We start from the raw sequence: 26,747 nt of genomic DNA on the forward strand, positions 1-26,747 counted from the left end.
CCAAAATGATTTCCAAAATTATTATAGATTTTAAAATTATAAGTTAAAGTAAAAAATGTTGAGTCACATTTAACATTCAGCCAAGAAGAGTAAAAATTATATATATTTATATATATATATATATATATATATATACACATACACACATTGAAAATTAAAATTCAAAGCTCAAACTATGAGAAATTAAATAACAAAATTATATAAAGAGCTTCTAAAAGATGTTTGCATTGTTGTGAATTGGCGCTATATAAATAAACTGAATTGAATTGAAATTGAAAAAGGAAACCTGTAATATATACATTATTCTCAGATTATGAGAATAAATGATCAAATTATCAATCACAAACTTGTAAGCAAGGTTATTGGTATAACATAAAAATCATATTTATGATATGACAAAGTCAAAATTACCTTTAAATTCATAATTCTAACTTTGCATCTCATAATTATGACGCACCACAAGACAATGTTTGTATATTCAAGAAGCAGGAAATTCAAATGTTCTTAGATTTTATTCATATTTCTCAATCTACCTAGGATAAATGTATTATTATTTAGCCAAAATATACCTGAAAAAGCCTCCATGAACATAAATACATATAAATTCAACCGTGTAATGAGAATTTGTATCACAAAAACATAAGCTAATATTTTCCTCAGGGATTATGGTGTGATATTACATATTTTCATTCTAAAACGCCGTCAAAAAGAACAAAGCCAAATAAACAGAAAGACATTCAGTGAAACAGTTTTATGTTGATCATTACTCCTTTATTCTGCTCCACAAAATAAATTTAACAGATTTGTAGTCATCTTCTTATTTTATAAAACAACATATTTTCTTCTTAATCTTGTTTTCTATAACCAATAAAAAAACTAAAAAACTGATTCTTCTGTTAGCGTCAAATAAAGAAAAATCACTTGTAGGAATTAGCTTTGTGTTTAGGTAAAAAGTTGAAAGTCTTCGGGACCGGTCCGAGTAGCATTTCACTGAAAAGATGATAAAGAAGATTTTTATAACAATTTGACACTTAACACGTCACTTAATTAAATGTTCTGACAGTTGAAGTGTTTTCCTTACCTGATCCTTATCCAGTCCTCAACATTTTGACTGGCCATCAGGGACTCCAAGTAGTTTCTGCCCATGTAATATGGAGGCCTCTCATTGATCTTCTGAGGCACTCGCTCCAACAGGCCCACTGGAATATATCTAAGGGAGATACGAGAGCAGATTTCTCACTAATGGACTGTTTGATGGGTATTCAATGTGACAGACAACAATTCAGACTGATTCAGATTGATGCGTTTAGGAACCAATAAGAACCTCCCATCACAGATGTACGCACCAAGGAGCTTTTATCATGATTATTTCACTAAGATATCAACAGGCATGAATATCACTAGTTCAATAGAGGTAAAAACATGTAATATTTTGAGAAGCATGATGATCCAGACCTGCACATAAAAGAGAGCCACTCCAGCATGAAGTTACGGGTCTTCTCCACACCTCGAGTGTCCGAGCCCCAGTGCTCCAGGCCAAAGTTGGTGAAACTCTTGAGGATATCGAGGCGCTCGCTGGACGAGATGTCCCAGTGTCGGCTCTCCTTTATCTCGGTGAAGATCCAAGGCTTGATGAGGGCACCCCTGAGAAAAACACAACATTAAATAAAAATAATACATAGATTTCTGAAGAATAATCATAAATTAAACAAGTGTTTTTACATTTGTAGTTTTACCCATAAATAATACTTTCAAATTTGGCTTATCTGAATTTTTTTGAGTACACTCAGAAATCCAAACGAGGATTGATGTCATCCTTTAAACCTGTCCTCTTTTGTACCAATACCTTTTAATAAATGCATTAGTAGTAGTAGTAATACTGAATGTAAAGTTTCAATTTAGTTCAGTTTAAATGAGACCAATCTGGTGCTTAAATCCATTAAAAAAGAACCTCTGAAGGCACTCAAGACGTTTATGTCTAAATTCACACAGCAGTTTCATCAGTTATATCATACATTTTCCTTTCAGTGAAACACAGAAGGCTAATAGTGTTTCTGCAAAGCATACAGTCGCATAAAAAAAGTACGCCATATTTTAATTCTAAGGTTTTATGCATCAGGACATAAAATTATCTTTTATCAAGTTCAACAACTATTTAAATCAAACCTGAAGACAACAAAAACTCATAAATCAATGCAGGTTCATTTTTTTATTTTGAAATATTTTACCAAAATTGAAAAGTCATATGTAAAAAAAAAAAAACTAAGTACTCCCCATGATTTAATAGCTTCAGCAGCATTAACGTGAAGTCTCTGACATGAAGCAGTTTGGTAAATTTCTTCTAAACCTTGGTTCATTGCTTATAGATCCCAGTTTGGGCCGAGACATTTCCTCACATTTGAATCCAGAATACTTCAGGTATTCAGAGGAGTTCATGGTCGACTTTAAGGCAGGGTGCAAAACTGCTGTGGTTGCAAAATAAGCCCCAATCATCACTCCTCCACCTCCATGCTTAACAGATATAAGGTATTTGCACTTGTACGCTGTGCCTGGTTCTAGCGCTATGTACAAATATTTCCTCCTTTCTCTTTCTGAAATCTTAAAATAAAAATAAAAACAGTAAAATTAGGATATGAGTGACTATAAATCCAGTTATTCAGTGGCTCCCATTACTTTCCCGTCAAAGTATGTAAACAATTCCAACCTTGCAATCATGACACCAGAAACACCAGTCTCTCTCGCTTTCATGGCGTCCTCATAAGACAGAATGTCTCCATTACCTGGACCAACAAAAACAAGTTACATCAGTTAACTCCGATTAAACCACATCCTGAAATCTAAAAATATGTTTACAGCCTTTGTGTCAACACACAGTTCTGAGTCTTCTAAAACAGAAATACAAAAATAAAACCAGCTGTCTTTTTGACAAATGAACGCACCAAAGAGGGGAACGGGGCAGGCCAGCTTGGCACATGTGCTGATATAGTCCCAGTCAGCTAACTTTGTGTAGCGCTGCTCCCTGGATCTGCCATGTAGCTGTAAGACAACAGCATCATTATGACTCCTATATGCAGAATGTCTATAAAAATAAGGCACAAACACAGAGGTGGAGAAGAAAAATGTGATGCATAAGTGAAAAGACATGTTTTTAACGATGAAAAATCACCACATGAGAATTTAGGAAGATAACACAGAACTTACATAACAAAAACTTGCTTATACTCCACTTTCGTAAGTAACAAATGAACTACATTATACATTATTACTACAATATTACAATATTAATTCCTAAGAAATGTCATTTATCTTTGAACTTCTTTCAACCTGGAAATTTATTATGATCTTCACCCTCAAAAATGTTATTGTCACACTGGCTCAGGCTGTTTTTCACACTCCTTAGATACACCTCATTTATCCGTGCTTCCATTTAAGGCGAGACTCACTGTGATCATGGAGACGCCCCAGTTCTTCATTTCTCCGATAAGTTTGTGAGCGACGTTGGACTTCTCCTGAACACCAGTGCGGATCTTGACGGTTAAAGGGACATCAAGGACCTTCAGGAGGAAACAAGAACAACATTTTCACCCAGACTCAGCCAAATGTAAATTGCTTCTTAATGGCGTTCATTTTAAAATCACTTCTTCCTGCTAACAAGCAACAAATCTCCTCAAAATATAACTCTGTACTTACAGAATTCATTCCTTTGATGATCTGTTCAAATTTTCTGGTTCTGGTCATCAAGCCACATCCTCCACCCTGACAAGGGAGAGCAAATAAAACCAACTATCAATGGGCTTTAAGATGAGGTTTAATAGTTTCTGCCATAAACTGCAGTTTGTGCTCTACACGAAACCCATCTGAAGATAGGTTTTTTATCAAATGAACTGTATAAAAGTGTTTTATTGTGTTTAAGCTCAGTCTCCCAGCTTTTTAAACTTCCATTTTAGGACAAAAGCCAGTCCATTGTGATTTTAACTGTTAGGAAGGTGGTTATATTTACTTTAAGAGATCCTTCATATCAACAGAATCTTCTTTATTTGAATTTCTAGTTCTTAGCCTGTATATAACATTTATGCAAGTTTCTAATAAGCAAGCATTTGAAAGGCTACAGTACAGACGATAAAAAAAAGCTGCAGGTTTTCTTGTGCATCACCTTTAGAAGCAGCTTCCTTCAGGGAGCGAAACGTCTGGAGCACTGAGCAGGCTGACCCCAATCCCCCCTCTTCAACCTCTGCAGCAATGCTAGCAGCACTAAAGACTACCTCTGGATATTACACTGAGCATGTGTGCTCAATCTCTTTGTTCGACCATGGCGAGGCCTGTTCAGAGAGGAACCTGTCCTGTTAAATGGTCTTGGCCACTGTGCTGCAGCTCAGTTTCAGGTTGTTTGCAATCTTCTTGTAGCCTAGACCACTTTTATATGAAGCAACAATTTTTTTTTTCAGATCCACAGAAGGTTCTTCACCATGTTGAACGTCTAGTGACCAGTATGAGAAAATGTGAGAACAATAACATCAAAATTAACACACCTGCTCTTCATTCACACCTGAGGTCTTGCAACACTAACGAGTCACGTGACACTGGGGAAGAAAAATGGCTAATTGGGCACAATTTGGCTATTTTCAGTTAGGGAAATACTCACTGTTGATCCCAGCTGTATAAACATTAATGGGTATGTGCTATTTTGATGGGACTGCAAATTTACACTTGTTATAAAAGCTGTACACTGACTACTTTACATTGTAGTAAAGTGTTATATCTTCAAATATAAGAAAATATTAACAAAGATTTGAGGGGTGTACTCCCTATATGTTGCAGCCTCAACATTCATTACAAAATTCCCTAGAAGTGGAAGAGTTTGATGGAAATTTATGCTAATTTATAAAAAAAACAAATATGTACACAAGTATCCACAGGTTTGCTCAACACTTTGTTGAAGAATCTTTGGCAGCAACTACAGTCTCGTGTCTTCATACGCAAGCTTAGTCCTCCTGCCTTTTTTTTGGAGAGCCTCTATTTGGATTCTGTCATCCACCACCTCTACGGACCAGTCCTCCAGTGCCTGAGTCCAGTCCTCAGAAGCTCCTGAATCAAATGATTGACTCCTTACCAGGGCTCTGCAGAGCTGAAGGACATGCTGAGGAAATTCAGCCATCTGATTCAGGTGTGTTGGAGAAAGGATCCACCTAAAGCTTGCAAGATAGTAGCCCTAAAGACAATTAAGTGTGAGTCTGTGTGTATGGTTGTCTGTCCTGTATGTCTCAGTGTTGGCCTGTGATAGACTAGCGACTTGTCCAGGGTTTACCCCGCCTCTCACCCAATGGCTGCTAGAAATCGACTTTACGAAACCGGATGACAATTTTCAAAGTGAGAGAATATAAAAATTTAAAAGCTAAAATTAAATTGAGAGAGGTGAAATAAGAGTTTACCTTCTTGTAAACAAGATCAATGGGGCATCCAGAGTTGATATCCACAAAATCAACATCGGTGTAATTGTTGATGAGCTCTGCACACCTCGTCATGGTATCAGGGAAACAGCCTTCAACCTGGAGCAACGGATCAGACTTCAGTATAACATCCAGCCTCGCTCGCACACAAACCATCCATTCACAGAAACAGACACTTGAACTCCCACCTGGATGTGTCAGCAAAGGCTCACAATAACATCAAAGAAACACCCTCACCTGAACACCAAACAGATCTTCACTCTCATGCCTCTTCAGGAGAGCCCACTCTGACTGATGCCCCTGCAGCAGATTCGTGCACATGGCCATCTCCCCGCAGGTGATGTCTGCACCGAAGCGCTTGCACACACGACGGAAAGGCAGGTTCCCACACTGACAAGATAAAACAAAATTGGGTCTAAACAATGATCTAAACAACTCTTTCCATTTTCAGATGATGGACTTAACAGTTCTTTGTGACGTGTTCAGGCTTGGAACATTGTTTTATAAATCTCTGAGGCCTCCACAGACCAGGTGTATTTATGCTGAAGTTAGGTGACAAACAGGAGGACTCTATTTGCTAATCTGGTGGCTTCAGGCTGTTATCAGTTGAAATGGATTTTATTAGGATGTATCAGAGTAAAAGAGGTGAATGGCCATACTACGCTTTTCTGATTTTTACTACAAGAAGATTTTTTTAAACTTATTTTTTTCCTTCTACTTCACAATTATGCACTACTCTGTCTGTCTATCACATGAAATCCCCATAAAAGACATTAAAGTTTGTTGTAACAAAACTAAACTACATTAAAACACTTCTCCTGGAAGGAGGACTGTTCTCCATCTGTTCTTACTTACGGTTGTTAGAGGAGCAAGATAGAGCTTGTCTCGGAAGTCCACCTTGAACAAACAGACATAAACGTTAAAGAAATTAAGCCACACAACTTTGCAGCAACTTGAAATAATTCTATCTTTTTATATGTGTATTAATGGTTCTGCTGGGTTTTACAAATACTTCTGGAAAGATAGCTTTGTTATTTACTTTAAAGAAGAACTTTGGAGGAAAGAGTTTGGCTGATATGTACCTTTTTCTTTTCACACGGCCGCAGTTTGACAACATCGGCATCAGTTAGAGGGCCTAAAGTCTTTACTGGAGGCTGAATATCCGGGCTGGTGGGGAGCTAGTTACAGGGCAAACACTTTTATACACGGCTTTAAAAAAAAAAAAAAAGGAATAACAGACTCAAAAGAGACATAGGGTGATTAAGAGTGTAAAAGGCTGTACCGGTTCTTCAGGAGAAACATGCTGCTTTTCTTCTTTTGGGCCTGCAGATGCCTCCGCTGTACAAACATCACCTGCATAAATAAAAAAACTAATTATTACATTTAAATTTGTTTACATGTTTGGAGAAACCCATACTGTAAAGTTGATGAAACTTTATAATTATTTTGCAAAGAGTCTGTTTCGTTTATCTTCAGCGTATTTTCATTGAATGATTTGAGTCAAAATGTCATGTCTTAGTTTGTGAAGTGGATCTGAGATCTGCACTCAACTCTTCTTTGATGCAGCCACTTTTAGATTGTGAGCTTTAGAGGATTCTGTCTCTTTAGGACAAATAGCCAGTAGATGTTGCACTAGAACAAGTCTAAATTGAACAGGTTCTTCTTAACAAATGAAAAGTTCTAATTTTTAAAGTTTTAAAAAACAGAGGAGCTCTCTAAAATAAAAGAACACACTTTTGTTTTTGCTCACAGCAACTGGTTGGTTGCTGCTGTTATTAAGGTTTAGAAACCTGTAAACACTGGATTTAGAATGTGAGGAAATATAACCAAAACTTTGACAGATTTAATCAAACAATAACATTCAGACCAGTTTTCCTTACCTTTAATTTCTCCAGATTCTCTCCATTTATGTATTATTTATAATTATTACTGCCATCAACTTTGTGTTCTGATTTTTCTCGTTTATTAAAAAGCTGCATGAGGTAGTTCTTCTTTTTTGTAATCTCTTTGCTTTTCTTCGAAGCAGAAAGCTGAGTTTGTGTCTCTCTGTCGGAGTACAGAAATATGTGACCTTGTTTTTCCTTCTCATAGAAAGCACACCTGGCCCAGTGCTTCTGTGTTTAGCTGCATCAGTTTCCAAGACATACCTGTTGAATAAGCTTCTAATGTGATTAGCTACGTGTACTCACTTTATTTTTTGTTCCAACACAGAAAGTTCACCTAACACAGCGTCGTCTCGTTGTCCTCCGCTTTATCCGGGACCGGGTTGCGGGGGCAGCAGACTCAGCAGAGACGCCCAGACGTCCCTCTCTCCAGACACTTCCTCCAACTCCTCCAGGGGAAGTCCAAGGCATTCCCAGGCCAGCCGAGAGACATAGTCCCTCCAGCGTGTCCTGGGCCGTCCCCTGGGCCTCCTCCCGGTGGGACGTGCCTGGAACACCTCCCGAGGAAGGCGTCCAGGAGGCATCCGGTATAGATGCCCGAGCCACCTCAACTGGCTCCTCTCGATGTGGAGGAGCAGCGGCTCTACTCCGAGCTCCTCCCGGATGGCCGAGCTCCTCACCCTATCTCTAAGGGAGTGCCCGGCCACCCTGAGGAAGCTCATTTCAGCCGCTTGTATCCGGGATCTCGTTCTTTCGGTCATGACCCAAAGTTCATGGCCATAGGTGAGGGTAGGAACGTAGACCGACCGGTAAATCGAGAGCTTTGCTTTTCGGCTCAGCTCTCTCTTCACCACAACGGACCGGCACAGCGCCCCCATTACTGTGGCAGCCGCACCGATCCGTCTGTCGATCTCCCGCTCCATTCTTCCCTCACTCGTGAACAAGACCCCGAGATACTTAAACTCCTCCACTTGAGGCAGGAACTCCCGTCCAACCTGAAGAGGACAAGCCACCCTTTTCAGGTCGAGTACCATGGCCTCGGACTTGGAGGAGCTGATCCTCATCCCAGCCGCTTCACACTCGGCTGCGAACCGCCACAGCGCATGCTGTAGGTCTTGGCTAGAGGGGGCCAGCAGGACCACATCATCCGCAAAAAGAAGAGATGAAATCCACTGGTCCTCAAACCAGACCCACTCCGGTCCTTGGCTGCGTCTAGAAATCCTGTCCATAAAAGTTTTGAACAGGACCGGTGACAAAGGGCAGCCCTGCCGGAGTCCAACATGCACTGGGAACAGGTCCGACTTAGTGCCGGCGATGCGGACCAAACTCCTGCTCCGCTCGTACAGGGACCGGATGGCCCCTAATAAAGGGCCCCCGATTCCATTCTCCTGGAGCACCCCCCACAGGGCATCACGAGGGACACAGTCGAATGCCTTCTCCAGGTCCACAAAACACATGTGGACTGGTCGGGCAACTTCATATGAACCCTCGAGTACCCTGTAGAGGGTGTATAGCTGGCCCAGTGTTCCACGGCCGGGACGAAAACCACACTGCTCCTCCTGAAGCCGAGGTTCGACTATCGGCCGGACTCTCCTCTCCAATACCCTGGCGTAAGCCTTACCAGGGAGGCTGAGGAGTGTGATCCCCCTGTAGTTGGAACACACCCTCCGGTCACCCTTCTTATGAAGGGGGACCACCACCCCAGTCTGCCAATCCAGAGGCACTGTCCCCTGACCTCCACGCAATGTTGAAGAGGCGTGTCAACCATGACAGCCCTACAACATCCAGAGACTTGAGGTACTCAGGGCGGATCTCATCCAACCCCGAAGCCTTGCCACCGCTAACACAGTGTGTCAGTGTTAATATTAGTTTTTTCTGAAAGGAGTCATTTGCTGAACTACGGCTGCCATTAACTTTATGCACTCCGTTTTCTTTTTCACTGAACGTACACCTGGCTAAGTGCTTTTGCATTTAACGAGCCATGTCTCATTCCACACACGGTTGCCAAGTCCATCATTCAAAACTCTACACAAAACCCTCTGGCTTTGCAGAAAGCTGCTTTAGTTCAATGCATTGCTTAAAGTGACGTCTTGTTATGCTAAAAAACTACATAGCTGCCCCCACGCACATCCATGTTGTCGAGAAGGTTGATGAGACCGTTGAGTTTAGTTTGTGGAAAATGCAGAAACCTTGACTTTATAAAGACTTTGGTGATTCTAACCATAATGAATCTGTCTCTTACCGTTCCCCTGATGTTCCTTTTTATCTTTGTTGTTACAAAGTGTTTTCAGGTACTCCTCTGACTTTTTGAATGTGACAGAACGCTTCCTGAGACGATACTGGAGGTCCTTGCTCAAACTGTTCTTCACCATAGTCTTGTCTTCGTAAGCTTTAACCAGGACTGCCTTCTCCATGGTTTTAAAGTCAGCAGTGGTGTGCGCCTTAGCGAAGCGGCAGGCAAGCCCATATTCACACTTTCCAAATGTGTCATAGAGGTAACAACCTTCCCCAATGTCAGCAGGCTTGGAGGCCATGTACTCTGCCACATCATGGTAAAAGCTGCATTTGTCCCCAAACTTGCATTCACCGTTCTTCTAGAAGAGTTAGAAAAGTCATGAGAATAATAAATCTTTAGCAGGAATCTGAAAGTATAGTATGCAGCAACTTACAAACCAGTAACAACTTTCTACCTGAATGACTGATGAACACAGTCGCTTTTCTTCATAAGTGGTAGGCTTTGTGTGTGGCCTCGACTTATTCTGTCCCCGAAATCTTTTCTTATCTGGTTTCTCTGCTTTTTTCACATCTTCGGGGTCCAGTTTGGGTTTTTTAACTTCAGGTTCTTCCACAGAGGGATCCATTTTCTCTTTTAGTGTGTCATTTTCACCGGCCTTCTCTGCTTTGGAGCCCAGCCGTTCTGAGTCCAGGAAGCCATGAAATGCATCTTTGGTTGTGAGAAATCTGGAAAATAATGAAAAAAGAAAAAGATTTTTATAAATCCTTTTGTACGGTGCTCTAATGCAAGATTGTAAAAAAATCTGTCAGAAATGGACAATAAAAAGGACATCTTTAAAAATGTTATAATAATTGAATTACTTTATGCATCTTTATATGATTGTGGGTTGTTTTTTTTTTACTATGACAAAACACAACACTTGTAATCCCCAGAATTTATGTAACTCCCACTTTAAACGGGATTTCAAAAAACATTCCAGGTCAAAACTTATTACTTCTTCTTAAAAGTTCAACCTGCAAAAGTAAGAAAAGAAGAATGAATGGATGGATGGATGCTTCTGCTGACAGCTCTGTTGGCTTCAGCAGACAAAGGCAGTGTGTAGTGTAGGGAAGGGAGTGTTTAGCACCCTCAGGAGTACACTGCAGCTCAGAGACAAAATGTGGTCTGCTCATTAAAACTCATCCAGATGAAGTTCAACAAATAAACACATGAAGCAGACAGGATGATTTAACATGGCTGGTAGGAATACAATACGAGCTGCAAGGTGGCGTTGGTGACAGCACTGTTGCCTTGCAGCAGAAGGTCCTGGGTTCAAATGCCAGTCTGGGCTCTTTCTGCATGGAGTTAGCATGTTCTGCCCCGTGCATGCATTGGTCCTGTCCTGGTGCTCTGGCTTCCTCCCACAGTCTAAAACCACAACTATTCACTCGATTACACTAAATTGCCTTAGATTATAAGTGTGTGCTTGCATGATAGTTTGGCCTTGTGTGTCACTGTGTTGCCCTGTGATGAACACTGAACAGTGTCCAGTTTTAATGAAAGTTACTTACTCTTGTTTGATGGCAGCTTCACCTTTTACAACTACATGTGTTGCTCTTTCTGTAGTTTCTTCCGGTAATGCCTCCATTATCCAGTAAAAGGCTTCTTATCCTTACTCTGAAACATTTCAACAGAAGATCAACAGTTAAAACTGAAAGCACTGTTAGAAAACTAAGTGGTACATAGATGTGATGTAATAATTATGATTTTACTTCATATGGCAAACCTCTGAGGCCTTCACAGAACAGCTGGATTTATCCTGAGATTCAATTAGACACAAACGGACTCCATTTACTGTTTACATGACTTCTGAAGGCAACTGGTTGAACTGAATTTTTTTATCGTTTGAAAATGTTTAACCACGTATCAGATTCCTTCCTCTTCATAATTAGGAGCCTAATTATTAATTTGAGGTACTTTAAAAAAAAAAAAAAGATATGCTTACGTTTTTCTGGTTGTAACATAAAAAAGCTATTTCCAAGTTTTCTCAGAATCTGTTTACAAAATGATAACGAAGTCAAACCTCAAAGCTAACTTCAAGTCAATCGGGTATTATTATGCAGATACACATAATAATCTAGTGATATAAATGTAAAGTTGGATTTTTAAGCCTGTTACATTTAAGTGGATCCTGACGGTAACCCTATAGTTTAATGCAACATTTCTACGTAATAGTTCTTTGTGTGTTTTTAAACATTTCTTCATTTCCACTCTACTAGCTATATTTGATTTTTGGTTATTTATCTTGAATTTGAGCACGTCAAACCTGCTCTTTGTTTTTGTAGCAAACCCCACTCCGTTATAAAACCCCTTAAACACAGTCAAAACTACAGGAACTTTATGTGTAAAATTGTTCAGCTTAACAGTCTACGAACTCTCTCACTTACCTGTTTCTTTATCTAGTTGTCAAAACAGTTAGAGTAACATGATCTGCTCCAGCACTAGTTAATTATGAACTCTGCTAACAAGCTAATAACTTCAAGCGCACTTTTCCCACAAGCTAGCTGTTTATTTATTGCTCAAAAACAGATTAAATTGTCTCGTAAGAAGGTATAACTGCAAAGGAAATCGGTACAGCAACAGCTGCCTATTTTATTTTACCCTCTATCGTGCATACACTGCACTTAAATCTCAACATCACCGTGTGGTAACGGTTGTGCAACCGTCTAATAATCCCCGGGGTGGACATCTAAAGATTGGTTCCGTATGTGAACGGAAATGAAGTTCTTGCTTTCTGTCAATGTATGACTACATTTATATTAAACAAAACACCTTTAAATAGTTTTTAACAGAAATAGAAACAAGTGAAGATACTAAGTTCATGTTTCTCCTACATCTGGGCTTTGCAATCATTTGGAACACCTTTAAGGTATGTTTGGAGCTTTTGTTTAGGGAGGACATCTGCAGATGTTATCCCATGACCTTAAAAGAGATGTTAGTACGTCCATATTCCTGGTCCTTAGTTGAATAGACAGGGTCCAGAACCATACTGGGTCTCTAAATTACAACTAAAACGATTTCTGGAGAATCTCAGTCCTCCTTCCAATAAATCTTAACCTCCTCTGGTATGACTTTACTACAGTCAAAATCAAATCACCCGTAAAAAAGCAATGATGAGACCCTGGGGTTCCCAAACTAGACCCCCTCCTTTCTATGGTTCTGAGATAATGAACATCATAAAATATGTTTCTTGACAAGGGGCAGCAAGGCTGGCAATGTCCAAACTGCACCAGAATTAAAATTCACTGTCAGTCAGTCAGTCAAACCACAACATGTACAAAAATTACATAATCAGTTGTTACAAATTAATGCATATTTTTATGAGTCAATAACAACAGTTACCTGGGAACGGCTCAAAGGCCCAGGGATGATAAATTCTTTGGGCACGGTCAAAGTCAGTAGTTACTAGTCACTAGTTAGAGCCTCTAATGCCTGTAAAGACCATTTTACCAGGTTTGCGTCAGAATTAACTGAATCTTTGTAACCTATCCAACACGGCAGCCTTCCTTTTAGTTTCAGAAATTACTGATCTAGAGACAAAAAATGACCAAGACCATAACTTATGGATTTAATGTTACAGAATAATCATTTCAACCCTATTGAAAACACAGAAATAATAATAAAATGCCTCATAGAAACACATTTGTCATTAGATGAATGTGTTGTTTGGCCATGTTCTGGATCTTGATCCTGTTGAAAGATCTAATGATAACCCAACTTTAGCTTTCTGGCAGATACCATCAGATTTTCATTTAAAACCTCCTAGTTCATGATGCTGTGCACTCCAACAAGGTTCCCAGGATCTTTGGAGAAGAAACTGGCCCACAGCATCACAGATCATCCGCCATACTTAACAGTTTTACACATATTCATCATTTGTTTCACTTGAAATCCTAGTTTCATCTGATCAAAGCACAATAATAGTTAATGCCCCAGTAATGTTTAGTAAAACAGCTTTTTTCTTTGCATGTCTGCCAAACAACACGTAGATATATAAATGGCATCTAATGGTTGCCACGGAGACTTGGTCACCTCAAGATGTCACTTTTTGCTGTGCTAATAATTAGTCTGGAAGATGTTTTAATATCTTTTACCATCATCCTCACTTTGTGTGGTGGCAAGTATTGATTCTCGGCCAGTTTTCTGTCACACCGTATTTACCCTCCAGGAAATCAGTATGTTATGCTAATTAAAAGTTCCTCCAGAAATTCAGTTCAACGTTAAAAAAAACTTTACACTGCTTCAGTTGGATTTATCTTAAAAGAACTGTTAATTTTGCAACTTGTGATTTTTAAAACAATAATTACTTCTTAACATTAAACCTTTTTTAATGTACTGAAATTAGAGGACGAAGTTTTGAAATTATGCTAATTCAATAAAGAATGCATTTATTTTATGATGTTTTACACATCTTCACCAGGGATGCAAATAAATGAGGGTGACCTGTACATCGAGGGAGAGCAGTATCCACAAACATCTTTTATCACAGTAAATTCTGCTGCATTCACTCCTCAGGAAGGTCAGAAAGTTTTTCTATCTTTGCTGCAAATCGTTTCCAGCTAGAGTCCAGGATGTTGATCCCGTTTTTCTCAAAGTCATATCCAACTCTCTGCAGCTCCTTCAGTCGCTCTGTAATGTTCTGTGTGCTGTAGTCAAGGACTTTGGGTTTCTCCAAGATTTGCTTTATTGTTATGCCTCCTTTTAGAAGGCAGTCCAGTTTGGAGTTCAGAGTGGACGGCCCGATGTAGAGAATCATGGGGTAGTTTATTATTAGCTTTTTCATGTCATCTTTCTTGCAGCCCAGTAAAATAATCTTCTGCTCAATGTTCTTAAAATTTTTCTTCAGATACTCATTGGAGAGGTCCAAAATATCTGCTCCATGGCCCTGAAGAAGAGCAAGCAGTTCGGCATCACTTAACTTCAGAAAAGTTTTCATGTTGTCAATGTTGGCCTTGACTCTTTTAGTACTTCTGATGAGAATATAGAGGTTTTTAGATATTACACTTTTAGCAAACTGTTCAGGATCATCTCCACCCAGCTCATGACAGATGTCCTCAAGAAACTCCACCATCTGCTTGTTGAGCTCCAGGCTGTTGGAGAACGTCCGTGGTGCTGTGGTCAGCAGGCGATGAAGATCTTTTGAGTTTAATCCCAACGAGATTAAAAAAGCTATGTTCTTCTCCAAGTTCTCATTATCACTGGAACGGAAGAAAGACTCGGGCGAGCGGCCCAGGATGCTGACAATCTCAGCGTCTGTGTTGAAGACGTTCCTCCACAACTGCCAGCGCTGCTCCAAGTGTTCCACTGAACGGGTGATGGCCCGAGGATAACGGGATACGATGCTGGCGATTATTTTGTGGCTGGCGCCTTTTTCTTGCAGGAACTGAGCAAGGCCCATCTCATTGGTGAAGGCTTTACGAAGCACCCCTGGCTGACGCTGGCGCACCATCTTTACGTCCACGCCCAAGAGACTGAGGTTCTCAAGCAGAGATTTGTTCTCCGTGTCTGATGGCAGCTTAAGTCCATTACTGCCACTGCAATGCCTGGTTGAAGCCAGCTGTAACGGAGTAAGCCTAAAGCTCTGCTGCAGAATGAGCAAATGAGGGACCTTCATAAGGGCCCTTATCCCAGAAACTGCTGCCATTTTTCCTGAAGAGAACCTGAGATCTATTTAAAAAAAAAAACAACAATATATGTTATCATGTTCCTTGGTTCTAAATGGTGCAAGTTAATAAAGAGTAGTACCATTTAGAGTGAATCATCTAATTTAATAATCATTTATCCTTTTCTGTTCAGCTGCTTAAACCAAAACACTACCAACCTACTAAAGTGGTTCACTTTTAATTTACCTAAATTTTAAATTTACTTATGTACATGTACAGTAATTAATAGCAAATTATAATTTACAATTACTTTCCAAACATCATACCTTTACAACTCTTTCCACATTCTGACACATTACAACCTCAAATGTATGTATGTGATTTATGCAGGATTAGGTTGTGAACAATATGGCAGGCTTATAATATTTTACACAGCTTTGTTCAATTCAGAATCTTAAGAGATTATGGCACATCTACTAGAAACCTAGTAGACATAGCCATCCTCAAGCAAGGACAGCGAGCCTATCTGGAGGAGCTGCAGAGATCCACTGTTCAGGTGTGAGAATCTGCTGATGACAACTTCTGGTCATGCAGTCCACAAAAATCTGACCTTTATGAAAGAGCAGCAAGAAAAAAAGCCTGTGCTGAAAAAAGGCAACAAGAAGTCTAGCTCAATCCCTAACCTAATGTAGAGGATAATTTGCCAATTATATTTAGTAAAAAAATGAAAAATACAAATGAGCACAAGTTTATCAGCAACTAATGTTTAATGTTAAACTCATAAGAATGATTTTTATAATGATTTTCGGCTGTTAGATAAATATAATTTAGAGAGTTTGGGAAATTAATTTCATAGAAGTACCCAAATCTACCCACCTAGAAAGCGGAAGTAAGTTAAACCAGTAAAAGCTTAACGATCTAAACCCAAACTCAGACAAAGTAAAATTACTTCAGGTTTTATTCAAAAATCTGAATTTCAAACCACATACTGTAAAAGTTAAATTCAAAACAAAACCATCGGCTTGTTGTTAGCATGACTTTCATCGGCTACTGCTGGCTTATTCAACCCCTTTTGATTGTGTATAAAGTGTCAGATTTAACAACAACGTAATACTTAACAGCTTGGGGATCCTGTTAAAATCTAAAACAAACATACCATGTTCCGTTTTTCGCTGCACTTAAATCTTTTGAACACCTCAGAGGAGGCGAGAACTTGGAGGAACTCACGTTAGAAATGACAAGCAGACGTCAGGGCTGTCGCCACCTAGCGTTTCGGAGTTTAAACCTGTTTCTCTGTTTATCGTTTCCGCCAGCAGGTGGAAGCAAAGACTTCCGCTTTAGAGACTCAATGCTTGACTGCGGACGCTAGTAAAGCGACTCTTGTACACTTATTATGATTCTGTCTCTTCACTAAACAAAACGTCTAAACAAGATGGCGTTAACCCCTGAAGTAAATAGTTTGTTCTTTACAACAAAGGCTTAAATAATTATTTCTTTAACATTTTATATCATAATTTGTATTTTGACTCTTTTGTATGATACCCCAGATCTCCACTGCAAACATACAGCTTTGTTAATGTTCAGTTTTACAGCTTTTTCGGATAATCTGATCTTCATCAGCTTCAAAATATATTTAAGGCTTTGAAAATCACACAGACCCAACTCTCACAATATTTATTAAGTAAAAATTAGGTCACACTGAAAAGACTAGTTTATGGAAAAATTAAGTGCACCCTTCCAATATTCATACGATTTGGGAGCAGCCAGATTAAATTGAGGGTGAAGTGGCCCTCCAAAAAGCTTGACTATTAAACGAATCTGAAAGAATAAACAATATTTAATAATGACAAATTAAAGAAAGATTATAAATGTGTGTAATTAATTAATGCACCCTCTTAATAGTCTGCAGTGATACCCCATTAAACTGCAAATAGAGCCATCCTAAAAACTCTAAGGATGTGCTTGTTTGGTTAAAAGTAAGGTCAGTGGTTTAAGCCCACCCAGTCATGCCAAACAGTAAACAACTAATAAATAATTGTCATAACTAAGATAAATTATAATACAATAAAAAAAAATTTAAAAAAAAGAAACATCTGTGCCATGCAAAAAAAAAAACTAAACGTTGACGTGGGGCAGTAAGTGGGACTTATATATTTTTCTGATACACACATGTTCTTCTATTCCATGTTTGCACAATGCTTTCTTCTGGTTAATAGTCCAGTCAAAAGTCCAGACATCAATCTGATTGAAACCCTGTGTCCAGACGTGAAGAGAGCTGAACTGAACTGAATATATGTTTTAAAAGAGTAGTGGCCCTGTTGAAATCATACTAATCATGCTAATTGTGGCTCTACCTGCTACTAAATGAAGAGGTTATTTTGTTCACACAAAGCTTTTCAATTTTTTAAATATCTTCTTGTTAAATAATGACAATGTGGAATGTTGTATATCTTTTACACCAGGAATTATCTTTATTATGTACTGATACATAAGTAACTAGAATTAAGAGGGTGTACTTTATTATTTTGAATTAAATCAGTCTGTGCCAATTTCTATGTGTTATTTATGGATCCATCTGAAATTTCTCTCATGTTTTATTTGTTGAAACCCTACATTTTCCATAAAGGAATATGAGGCTAAAAGATTTATCTGAATGGGTTTTGCATTAAATCAAATAAAAAGTTATAAAATATAAAGTATAAAGTTACAAAACTTCATGAGATTTTTAAACAAATTTGAATTGATTTATGATTTCAGAGAAGCAACGCTGAAGCCTTACGTTTAGGTATTCATAGCTCAGTTTATTTCAGCCAAATTAGAAAGAATTGTGTTGCAGCTTGCAGCTGAAAAACCTATCAATTCAACAGCCTCTCTTACTGATGAGTCCCACCACTTATGAATATTTTACAGGACATTGAAAGATAGCTTCATTAAGCTTTCACTTTGCTGCTCTAATACTGAAGTGACCAAATGTCTCAGTCGCAACCTCTTCTGCACTGCTAGGCAAGCAAACTGCATATTGTGTCTGAACAGTTCACGCAGTGTCCAATATTTTCACACATGTGTTCAAAACCTGTTTCCCCTGGAACTGAATAACAGTCCTGCTTCTTTCAGTCACATGTGATGTAAAGCTGAAGTGTGATTAGGACCTTTTTTCATGTGTTCTACGACAAATTGAGAATATGAGCTCAATCAAAGGCCATAAAAACAAAACCAAAGAACTATTCCTAGTTATTTTCTTTTGTGATCTGACAAACGTTGGACCTAAACTTTATTTCAACATAAAAAATCACAATATGTATTGACTGGTGAGAGAAAAAACATACAAGAATCCCATAAAATGTTGATTTAGTAAATGTGTTCTCAGTTTTACTGAAATGAGACAGCATTGAACTGAGGCAGAATTTCAAATTCAATAGGAATTACAGAAAAAGACATACACTAAACTTTTTTTTAATCAACATAAATGGCAGCCTTTAGCTTTTCACAGACTAACTCAACGAATAGGAATTAATTTGGACAATACATTGTTTTTCAAGCAATAGTATTCAAACCTCACTTTTGTTCTACAGTAGTAGAAAATTCTACTGTTTTTGTAAATTTTTCTTTATTTACATTGTGAACAAGATCATCTTAAATCCTCACCCGTTCCACACCTTTACCCCAATAACAGATGTAAACCTATTTCTTTTAAAAACACACATTTTCCTGTAGGATCATAAATTTTTTCATCAATTTAAAACCACTGCTTTGAAGGAGATTGTTGTATGCTTTATGTATCATTAATGCAGTACTGAGTCATAGTGTCATAATGACTATGACATTCAGTAAGACTGGGGGGTGGGGGGTAGCGTGTATATAAAATGTTTCTTCTAAAATTGGTTTCACATAATATTTTTTGGACATTTCACTTTTTAAATTGTTTATATGAGGCTTCCAACACAATGTCTAGTCGATTATCACTATCAACGCATTTTCAATTTTCAGAAATGTGGAACTTAGTACAGAACCTTGTAGAACCCCACAGGTAAGCCTGAGTAAATCAGCATCAGCATTATTCATCTGGACGGAATTATATCTATTATTTAAGTAACTTTTTATCCAAGAATATGTTGTTGCTCTAACAGCATGTGTCTCTCTAGCTTTGTAATCAGCTTTCGATGATTCATAGTTTCAAGAGGTCAATAAGTTGTTTACCTACCAAATAATGTGAAATAGAATCTGGAAATTTGATACTGGCCATAGTTTAAATTGAATTGTATGCATATTTTTAGTAGGGCCAAAATCTAAAACGAGTTTAATTCAACTCTCTCAGTGTTATATTGACAAGTTTATTGCTCTTGCATCTTATACTGCTCTATATTTACTCTCACTCACTTAAAACTGTGCACATATATTTATATTATATTGTAGATATGTTTATACTGTTTAATTTGTATTGTATTGCACCGACTACGCCAAAACAAATTCCTTGTATGTCCAAAAACGTACTTGGCAATAAAGCTTTTCTGATTTCTGATTTCTGATCTGATTTCTTTCAAAAGAAAGAATTGTAAACATTAATGTAAAGTCTAATATTTTTTCTTGCTTTCTCTGAATTAAAAAAAAATAGTTAAATAGATCATGCATGGATGTGTGGGTGGCTGAGTTTTTAATATTAGATCGACTCCTGTCTGAATCCATTTGTTGTGGTCCACTCTGCCAAGTTGCTTGGGTAACTGTAGACACAGTACACAACCAGAGCGAATGAATAATTTAAGAAGCGCAGAAACTTTCAGACGCTGGTGACTGCTTTCAGAAGCTGTTGCTCAAGCAGCAGGTGTTCTCAGGTAGGACAGCGTCAATAAAAAAATGTCCAAAAGACGATGGGTGGAATTCAACATCTGCCAGACTATAAGCTGTTCAGCGCCCATCAGCAGAAGACACAGAGCATTCTTTCCTGCTGCCACTTCGGCTGCTGCAGGTATGTTTCAAAACAGAAATGTGTGGAGCACAATCGAAAGACAAACGTCTAACTGAATTCAAAATTCAAATTCATTTTTAACCATAAGTTTACCAGGGAGATATTAGTATTTTTATATGTTTTTGGGGTTGCAACAATATAAACCATGTAAATGATCCAATCAAAACTAGCACAGATATTATGATTTTGTTCTAATGACTGGTATGCGTAATTTTCTATCCTACCTCAGCAAGGAATCATTGAGAAATAAAATAGTAGCAGAGTGCTTTATTCAATTTAAAAATATATCAAGTAACCTGACCTTCTGAATGTACATAAGTAGGTTAACTGTGGCTTATATTAGTAAAAATAACCACCATGTTTCAGGAATGCTGGTTTCAGGAATGATTTCTTATAATTTTTCCATACATTTTCTCTGCACCCCACATCTCTCAACATTACCTTTAAAAGAATAAAACATGGCTTGAATTGTAAAACATAATCTGATTAATATAAAGGGGTTTTATCTTTAATCTAATTTGGAGTCAGTCAGAGAAAATACTGATCGTCTTTTCCTTTATTTCTCCCATCTGTTGTAGAAACTGATGCCAGTCTCTCACGTTACCTGCAGCCTGTTTAGCCATAACATCTTTATTATTCCCTTCTTTGGGAAGAATGTTGCTCATTTTTTTATCACAAAGGAGCTCAGAGTAGTCCATTTATATGTCTTTATGCAAAATGTGAGGTGATGGATGAGTCATTTATTACCAGCTAACATTAAAATAAGATCGTGTCCAAAGAGAAAGCCTAACTGGGACAGCTCTGGCAGCCTCTCCTTCCATTGCCATAGTAACTAGGCAGAGAAATTCTTTCTGTAAATACTGCGGTCAAATTTGTCGTAATCATCAATCAGCAATGTTGCTAATTATATGATTTATGCCAAAAATGGCTGAATGTTGATATGATTGATGATTATTTAATGTTCACATTGCTTCTGCATTTTAATTTTTTTTTTCTCCAAACCAATAAGATCAAGGAAAAAGAGAGAGAAATCAGAGTATTTAAAAATCAATTGGTACCAGTTTAATCACCAATCTACATGGGTACCAACAAACAGACGTGCATGTGCCTCCACATTTGTTAAAATGGGACGTACACAAAAGTATTGATAAATAGTATTTCTAGGTGTACATATAGTGCAGAGAAAAAGGAGTACCCTTGTATGGGTATGGATGGATTTCAGCTGTTTTCGCTTTTTTTTTGTCATACTTACATGTTTTAGATCATCAAACGAATTTTAACATCAAAGACAACCTGAGTAAATTGAAAATGTGATTTTTTTTTCACTTAAATTTAAGATAAAAAGATATTTCAATATACCTGCATCTGTATGTAAAGTAACTGCATCTTAACCTAATTACCGGTTGTGTCAATCTTGGCACCAACAACTGTCATCAAGCCTTTGTGATACCTGACTGTGTCTTCGTCATTAATGGAGTAGTTTTGGCATAGTCTACCTTCCAATATTGCTTTAATTTGGCCATATTGGACACTTTTGGAGCATGAACAGCCTATTTAAGGTCACGTCAAAGTATTGGAATTAAATTTGGGTCCAGACTTTGACTAGGCCACTCTAAAATGTTTGATTTTTTTTTAATTTTTTTGGGTGCAATTTAGAGGTGGACTTGCTGGTGTGCTTTGGATCATTGTCTTGCATACCTCAACTGGACCTCTGTAATTTTGTTCGGTATATTGTGTTGCCATGATAAAAGATTTAAAACACCTTTACCTGGGGTCTAACAGTTATGGCATGAATGGCAACGGACAAGGTGTGTTTCTTGTTTTTCTGGTTTTTCTTAAGGAAAAGTAAGAATCTCTAGTTTGTTTATTTTTACTGAAAGGTTTCACAAACCCAATCTCTGTTTTAATCTGGAATAGTACAGAATTATTCCCGGTCGATTTCACCTACCAATACGGTGCGATTTTAGATTTTCCAGGTCTATGGTTGTCTTGGTACCAAAAAAGCGTAAAAATGGCTCCTTTGTGTTTTCACAAATAAAATAAAATAATTTTCTCGTTTTCAAGTATCCTTGCTCAGTGTAGAATAATCCAGTCAAGTATGACCAGTCTATATGTTTAAAATGGAGTCCAGATTCTTAAAGAGTGAAGTGGCCTTTTCATTTATTTTGCACTTAATCGAATGAATAATCATTTATCAACCTCAATGTCATTAATTTGCAGCGCCTGTGCCACCCTCTTACACAGTTGTGCCCTGGGCAAATAGCCATACTACCCAGGTGCCGGTCAGTGTGGGTGGCAGCATGCCCTGTCAAGACCCTGTCATATTATTAAAATATAAAACTACTTGCCATACAGGCACTCCGGCAAAATACCAGTGGGCGTGGCTATGAGTGCACCTACTCGACGTCATCACAGTTGAGTCTCATGTTTACGTGGAAAATATGGCGGCGGACTACAATCAAGGAGATAGCTAGTGATTGCGAGCCAAGCCGTTGGAGACTGGGCTTTTGGCTGTAAGACGTTTTTCCCTCGGGGACATTTCTTATGAAGCAGTTTTCTTCTTGTTTCAGCCTCGAAGACAGCGGGAATGGAGGACGAGGAGAGGCAGAAGAAGCTAGAGGCCGGCAAGGCTAAGGTAGGATTCAAAACTCCCTAACCTGCACTCACTGCTCCAAAGTTACAGCAGATTGCTCCGGAGGACTTGTTTTTCTGTGGTTATATCCGTCAGCTGTTTTGAACCCCCACCCTACTTCATACCACCTTCTCAGCTGTCATGCGCCCTGGTCTGTGTGACAGCTGAGAGGGAGGAAGGAGGGGGTTAGCTGCTGCTACTGCTAGCCAAGGCTGCCTTTGTCATGCTGCATATCTGACATTTCTTTCCCTACACAGCTCTCTTTTTCGTTTCTGTAACTATGGGAGTGTGCAGGCATTGTGTACTCATTCACTCACACATCTAGCTGTAGCATCATTATTTAGGGCTTATAAACGGCACCTGAAGTGAGACTCACAGGCTGGTGTAACAGGATTTACAGGGTATATCCTCACCAGCTAGATGAAACACTGCTTCACCTGCCAGACATGTCTTATATTGGTTTAATCAACAGGAACATGCCAGGAGAGGCCCTATACTGTGGCTAAGGCAGCCCATTAAGCATCGCATTGCTAAGAATAGACTAGAGTTTATATTTACCTGTCAATCTATTGATTTTCACCCCAAAACCAGTAGCTGAAACCAGAATCCAGCTCATTTAGGTTTGAGATGCTGTCTATCCTTGTTCTGTCTCTGTAGCCAAAGATCTCATGTATCACTTCTGTCAATATGTGTCCAGAAAGACTAAATCAGAACCTCTTAAGAGCTGCGAGACTGGCATATCAGTTGATACCGGCTGCACCATTTGATACATCTGCATTACACAGATAATTAATGGATAAAGATGATATTACACCCAAAAGTATGTGTTACAGCCTTGTGATTACAGAGGTAGATTTAACAGTCCTGCCTCTGTTTAATGTGAACACAAAGTTGTGACTGGTGCGTGTAGTCATTGGCAGAGTTGTTGCTGCACACTGCAGATCAGCTGGCTGAAATGAGGCTGAACATGGTCAAACAAATTATTGGCTGCTGTTGAATGGAAACCAAAGCATCATCACCCACTGCTTTCAAAAAGGTGACACTGTTGCATGTCTGTTAAGGTACGGACTGCAGACTGGCTTCCCAACCAATTAACCGGGTAATCAGTATGGTATGCTTGGGATATGCAGTAAAGAGCAGAACCTCAAAATTATTCAGCAAAATAAGCACGAAAAACTGAATTTAGTGGGTGTTTGTCACATATTTTTCTTCAGTTTAACAATCAGGATTCAAATAGTAGTTAATAATTAGAAAGGTTACATAAATATAACTGCATTATTCAATGTGTTGCATTATTTTAGCAGCATGAGGGAATGATTGCTGCTTTATGTTTCAAAATAATATGAATTAGATCATGTTAAACATTTAAAATCATTGTTCAAATAGTTAGAAACCTTGGCGGTTTTATTCAAGGTTAATCTCATACCATCTCATGCCTGGTCGAGTGTAGAGCTGCTGGAAAGCTGCTGCTGATTGTGATTCACAACACATAAGAAGAAAATCACAGTGAATTCTGTCAGACAAAAAGATAAGCAACCTTTGTCGAAACATTTCCCAACCTGATGCTGCAGAAAAGCATACAACCCGCTGTTTGAACGTGCTGAGTTCTTACTTAATTTAATTCTTCAGCTTTTAGGTTAACCCAGTTTGCAGAGACCATCTCCCTGGTTTATACTCTGGTATTTTGGCTTATAAAAGGCTCTTTGCTGCTGTAGGCTAGTCTTCTGCAGTTTTTTTCCTCACAGTGCTATGTCACCATGTCTTCACATGCAGTAAAGAAATCAAGGGTGTTATTATTTGCGGTGGTAGTCAGATGAGACCTTGCAGGCCTTAGATAAAAGTCCGATAAAGATTGAAGTCCCTGCTTTTCTAAAAGTATGGAGATTTCTGATCTAAATTATACAGTGAGTCTTTCTTTCTTTTGTTTCAGAATTGATGCAGGGTTTTATCTGAATGTTGATTAGGAGATGAAGGCGTGGCCTGTGCTTTTCCTCTCTAACAAGCAGATTTGGTGACTGAATGATGGATGTTTTGAATTTAGCAAAAGACGAGTTTGTGCTGATGTCTGACTGAAGTGTAAACTGTCATTCATGCGTTGTGCAGAAGCAGGTATGAGCTTTTGAGTCACTCCAGACAATAGCCAAAGTGGAAATTGTGGGCTGCTGTTGCCATAGTATTGTTCCAGGCTCTTAGAATCTTGTAACATTTTCTGTTTCACTTAAGAATCAAGCATGTTGACAAGTATTTTACTATCTCTTATAGATTCCTTCCAGAGACAGCTTAGATACAGATTTAATCAGCTTTAATCTTCCATGTGATCTATGATATAGATTATACTTTTAATGTCTTTTCCTTAGTGTCTTTTCTCTTTTCTTCATATAGATCCTTTTATGGTCAGTCCAAACATTCATCCAGCAGTCGAAATCTCAATAACGACCACATTAAAACTCCAGATAGAGTAGGACATTTTGATAGAGCATCTTTCCATTAAAAGTAATCTTTCTCAGGATTCAGGTAGCCTAAAAGGTCAGTTTCTCTGTCAGGTACTCTTGCCGGTTTTAGGACAGCTGATCTTCTTAACTAAGGCCTTAATCACTCAGCTGGATGTGCCCTGCATGTCTTTGTGCGACAACCAAACTATAACTGGCACAGATTACGTAGCTGATTAATTGGCTTAATTGACTCTGGAGGGGTTTACTTTTATGATGTAGTAGCACAAGCTCAAAATAATAATGAATACTTGAGCTCTGTCATTCTGTGCTGCTTCAATTGGATTTGATCGGAAACAATTTGACTGTAATGATTTGAAAGACGCCAAGTTTAACAGTGCCTGGCAGAAGTATTCACATCATCATGGATTGACAAGCGGTAGGGAATCATTGAGAAGATTAGTTTTAGAGAGGTTTGAAGCACGGTTAGGTTATAAAACAATATTTCAAGATTTGAACATCTCACAGAGCTCTGTTAAATCCATCATCTGAACATGGGAAAGAGTATGGAACAATGGTAAACTTACCAAGACATTGTCATTTATCCATACTAAGAAGTCGAGGAGGATATCATTACTCAGCCAAGAGGGTACCTCTGGAGGAGCTGTAGAGATCTTCAGACTGTGTATGAGATACTGTTGACATGGTAACTATCAGCTTTGCAGTCAAAGCTCTGGGGTCTCATTTATAAAACGTTGCTTGGAATTTATACTAAAAGTGTACGTACCCCTAAAAGCCGAAAATGATGTACGCCAAAGAAAATCCAGACTTATAAACCATGCGCACACACCAGCAAGCAATTTCTTCTTTATAAATCACAGCTCAACGTTTGCTACAAGGTTCCACCTCATGTTCTGGCCTCTACAAACCCACATTCAACCATAAATGGTCAATACAAAGCACCTCATAAATGTCAATGGGTATTTAAATGAGCCAGCTGATCAGTGTTATTTCATGGTTAACAGTGGCAACCATGGAGAAAAAAGCAAAGAATCGCACTTTCACTGAGGCAGAAATCCTGGTTTTGGTGAGTGAAGTGAAGAGTCGGCAAAATATCATGTTTGGTGGCCACCGTGTATGGAAATCTGATGTATCAACTGGTCGTATTAACAAGGCTAGCAGGATAGCAGGTATTCTTGCTCTTAGAGCTGGCTGTGACATCCCAGACCTATGGATAATTTCATAGAATAATGTTGTTCCTAAAAGTGGCTTCAGGCAAAGCCAATTAATTGTTGATTATGTTAAACACATACCTGGCGTGGTTCTGGCAGGTCCGTCTCTCCAATACTGGACCCAGTTCAGCACACAGATCCAAGAGCAATGATCTAGCAGGTCTAAATTGGCATATTAGCCAGTCATCATCATGGGTCAGGAAGTCTAGCTGATCCCTCAAAAGACAATCCTTCCTCTTTCTCCTATTTGCAAGGCCTTCCAGCAGTGCCATGCATCCACCGT

The 26,747-nt window shown here is 38.6% G+C and overlaps 2 protein-coding genes across 5 annotated transcripts; both read right to left on the bottom strand.

Annotated features, from left to right (window-relative positions):
- Positions 1 to 749: 749 nt before the first annotated feature.
- On the bottom strand, positions 750 to 12,281 carry dus3l (dihydrouridine synthase 3-like (S. cerevisiae)). 3 transcript variants are annotated; one of them, XM_047384284.1, is made up of 17 exons: positions 11,993 to 12,280; positions 11,318 to 11,364; positions 11,117 to 11,222; positions 10,021 to 10,291; positions 9,573 to 9,924; positions 6,730 to 6,800; positions 6,530 to 6,625; positions 6,303 to 6,344; positions 5,685 to 5,837; positions 5,430 to 5,546; positions 3,691 to 3,756; positions 3,444 to 3,554; positions 2,940 to 3,036; positions 2,705 to 2,780; positions 1,456 to 1,644; positions 1,082 to 1,210; positions 750 to 990 (listed from the first exon to the last, which is right to left on the bottom strand). In XM_047384284.1, exons 3-17 carry the CDS (start codon positions 11,191 to 11,193, stop codon positions 918 to 920), a joined length of 1,920 nt encoding a protein of 639 aa, XP_047240240.1. In that variant the 5' UTR covers positions 11,194 to 11,222; positions 11,318 to 11,364; positions 11,993 to 12,280; the 3' UTR covers positions 750 to 917. The 3 variants fall into 3 exon arrangements, with proteins under 3 accessions (XP_047240240.1, XP_047240241.1, XP_047240239.1); XM_047384285.1 differs by lacking the exon at positions 11,318 to 11,364 and having other exon boundaries at positions 9,573 to 9,921; positions 11,993 to 12,281; XM_047384283.1 differs by lacking the exon at positions 11,318 to 11,364.
- A 1,678-nt stretch (positions 12,282 to 13,959) lies between these two features.
- On the bottom strand, positions 13,960 to 16,493 carry LOC124879602 (transcription termination factor 1, mitochondrial). Of its 2 annotated transcripts, none has more exons than XM_047384286.1 (2): positions 16,365 to 16,493; positions 13,960 to 15,272 (listed from the first exon to the last, which is right to left on the bottom strand). In XM_047384286.1, exon 2 carries the CDS (start codon positions 15,247 to 15,249, stop codon positions 14,110 to 14,112), a length of 1,140 nt encoding a protein of 379 aa, XP_047240242.1. In that variant the 5' UTR covers positions 15,250 to 15,272; positions 16,365 to 16,493; the 3' UTR covers positions 13,960 to 14,109. The 2 variants fall into 2 exon arrangements, with proteins under 2 accessions (XP_047240242.1, XP_047240244.1); XM_047384288.1 differs by having other exon boundaries at positions 16,436 to 16,480.
- Positions 16,494 to 26,747: the final 10,254 nt, after the last annotated feature.

Source organism: Girardinichthys multiradiatus, chromosome 13, assembly GCF_021462225.1.
Source record: "Girardinichthys multiradiatus isolate DD_20200921_A chromosome 13, DD_fGirMul_XY1, whole genome shotgun sequence".
Classification (NCBI taxonomy): domain Eukaryota; kingdom Metazoa; phylum Chordata; class Actinopteri; order Cyprinodontiformes; family Goodeidae; genus Girardinichthys; species Girardinichthys multiradiatus.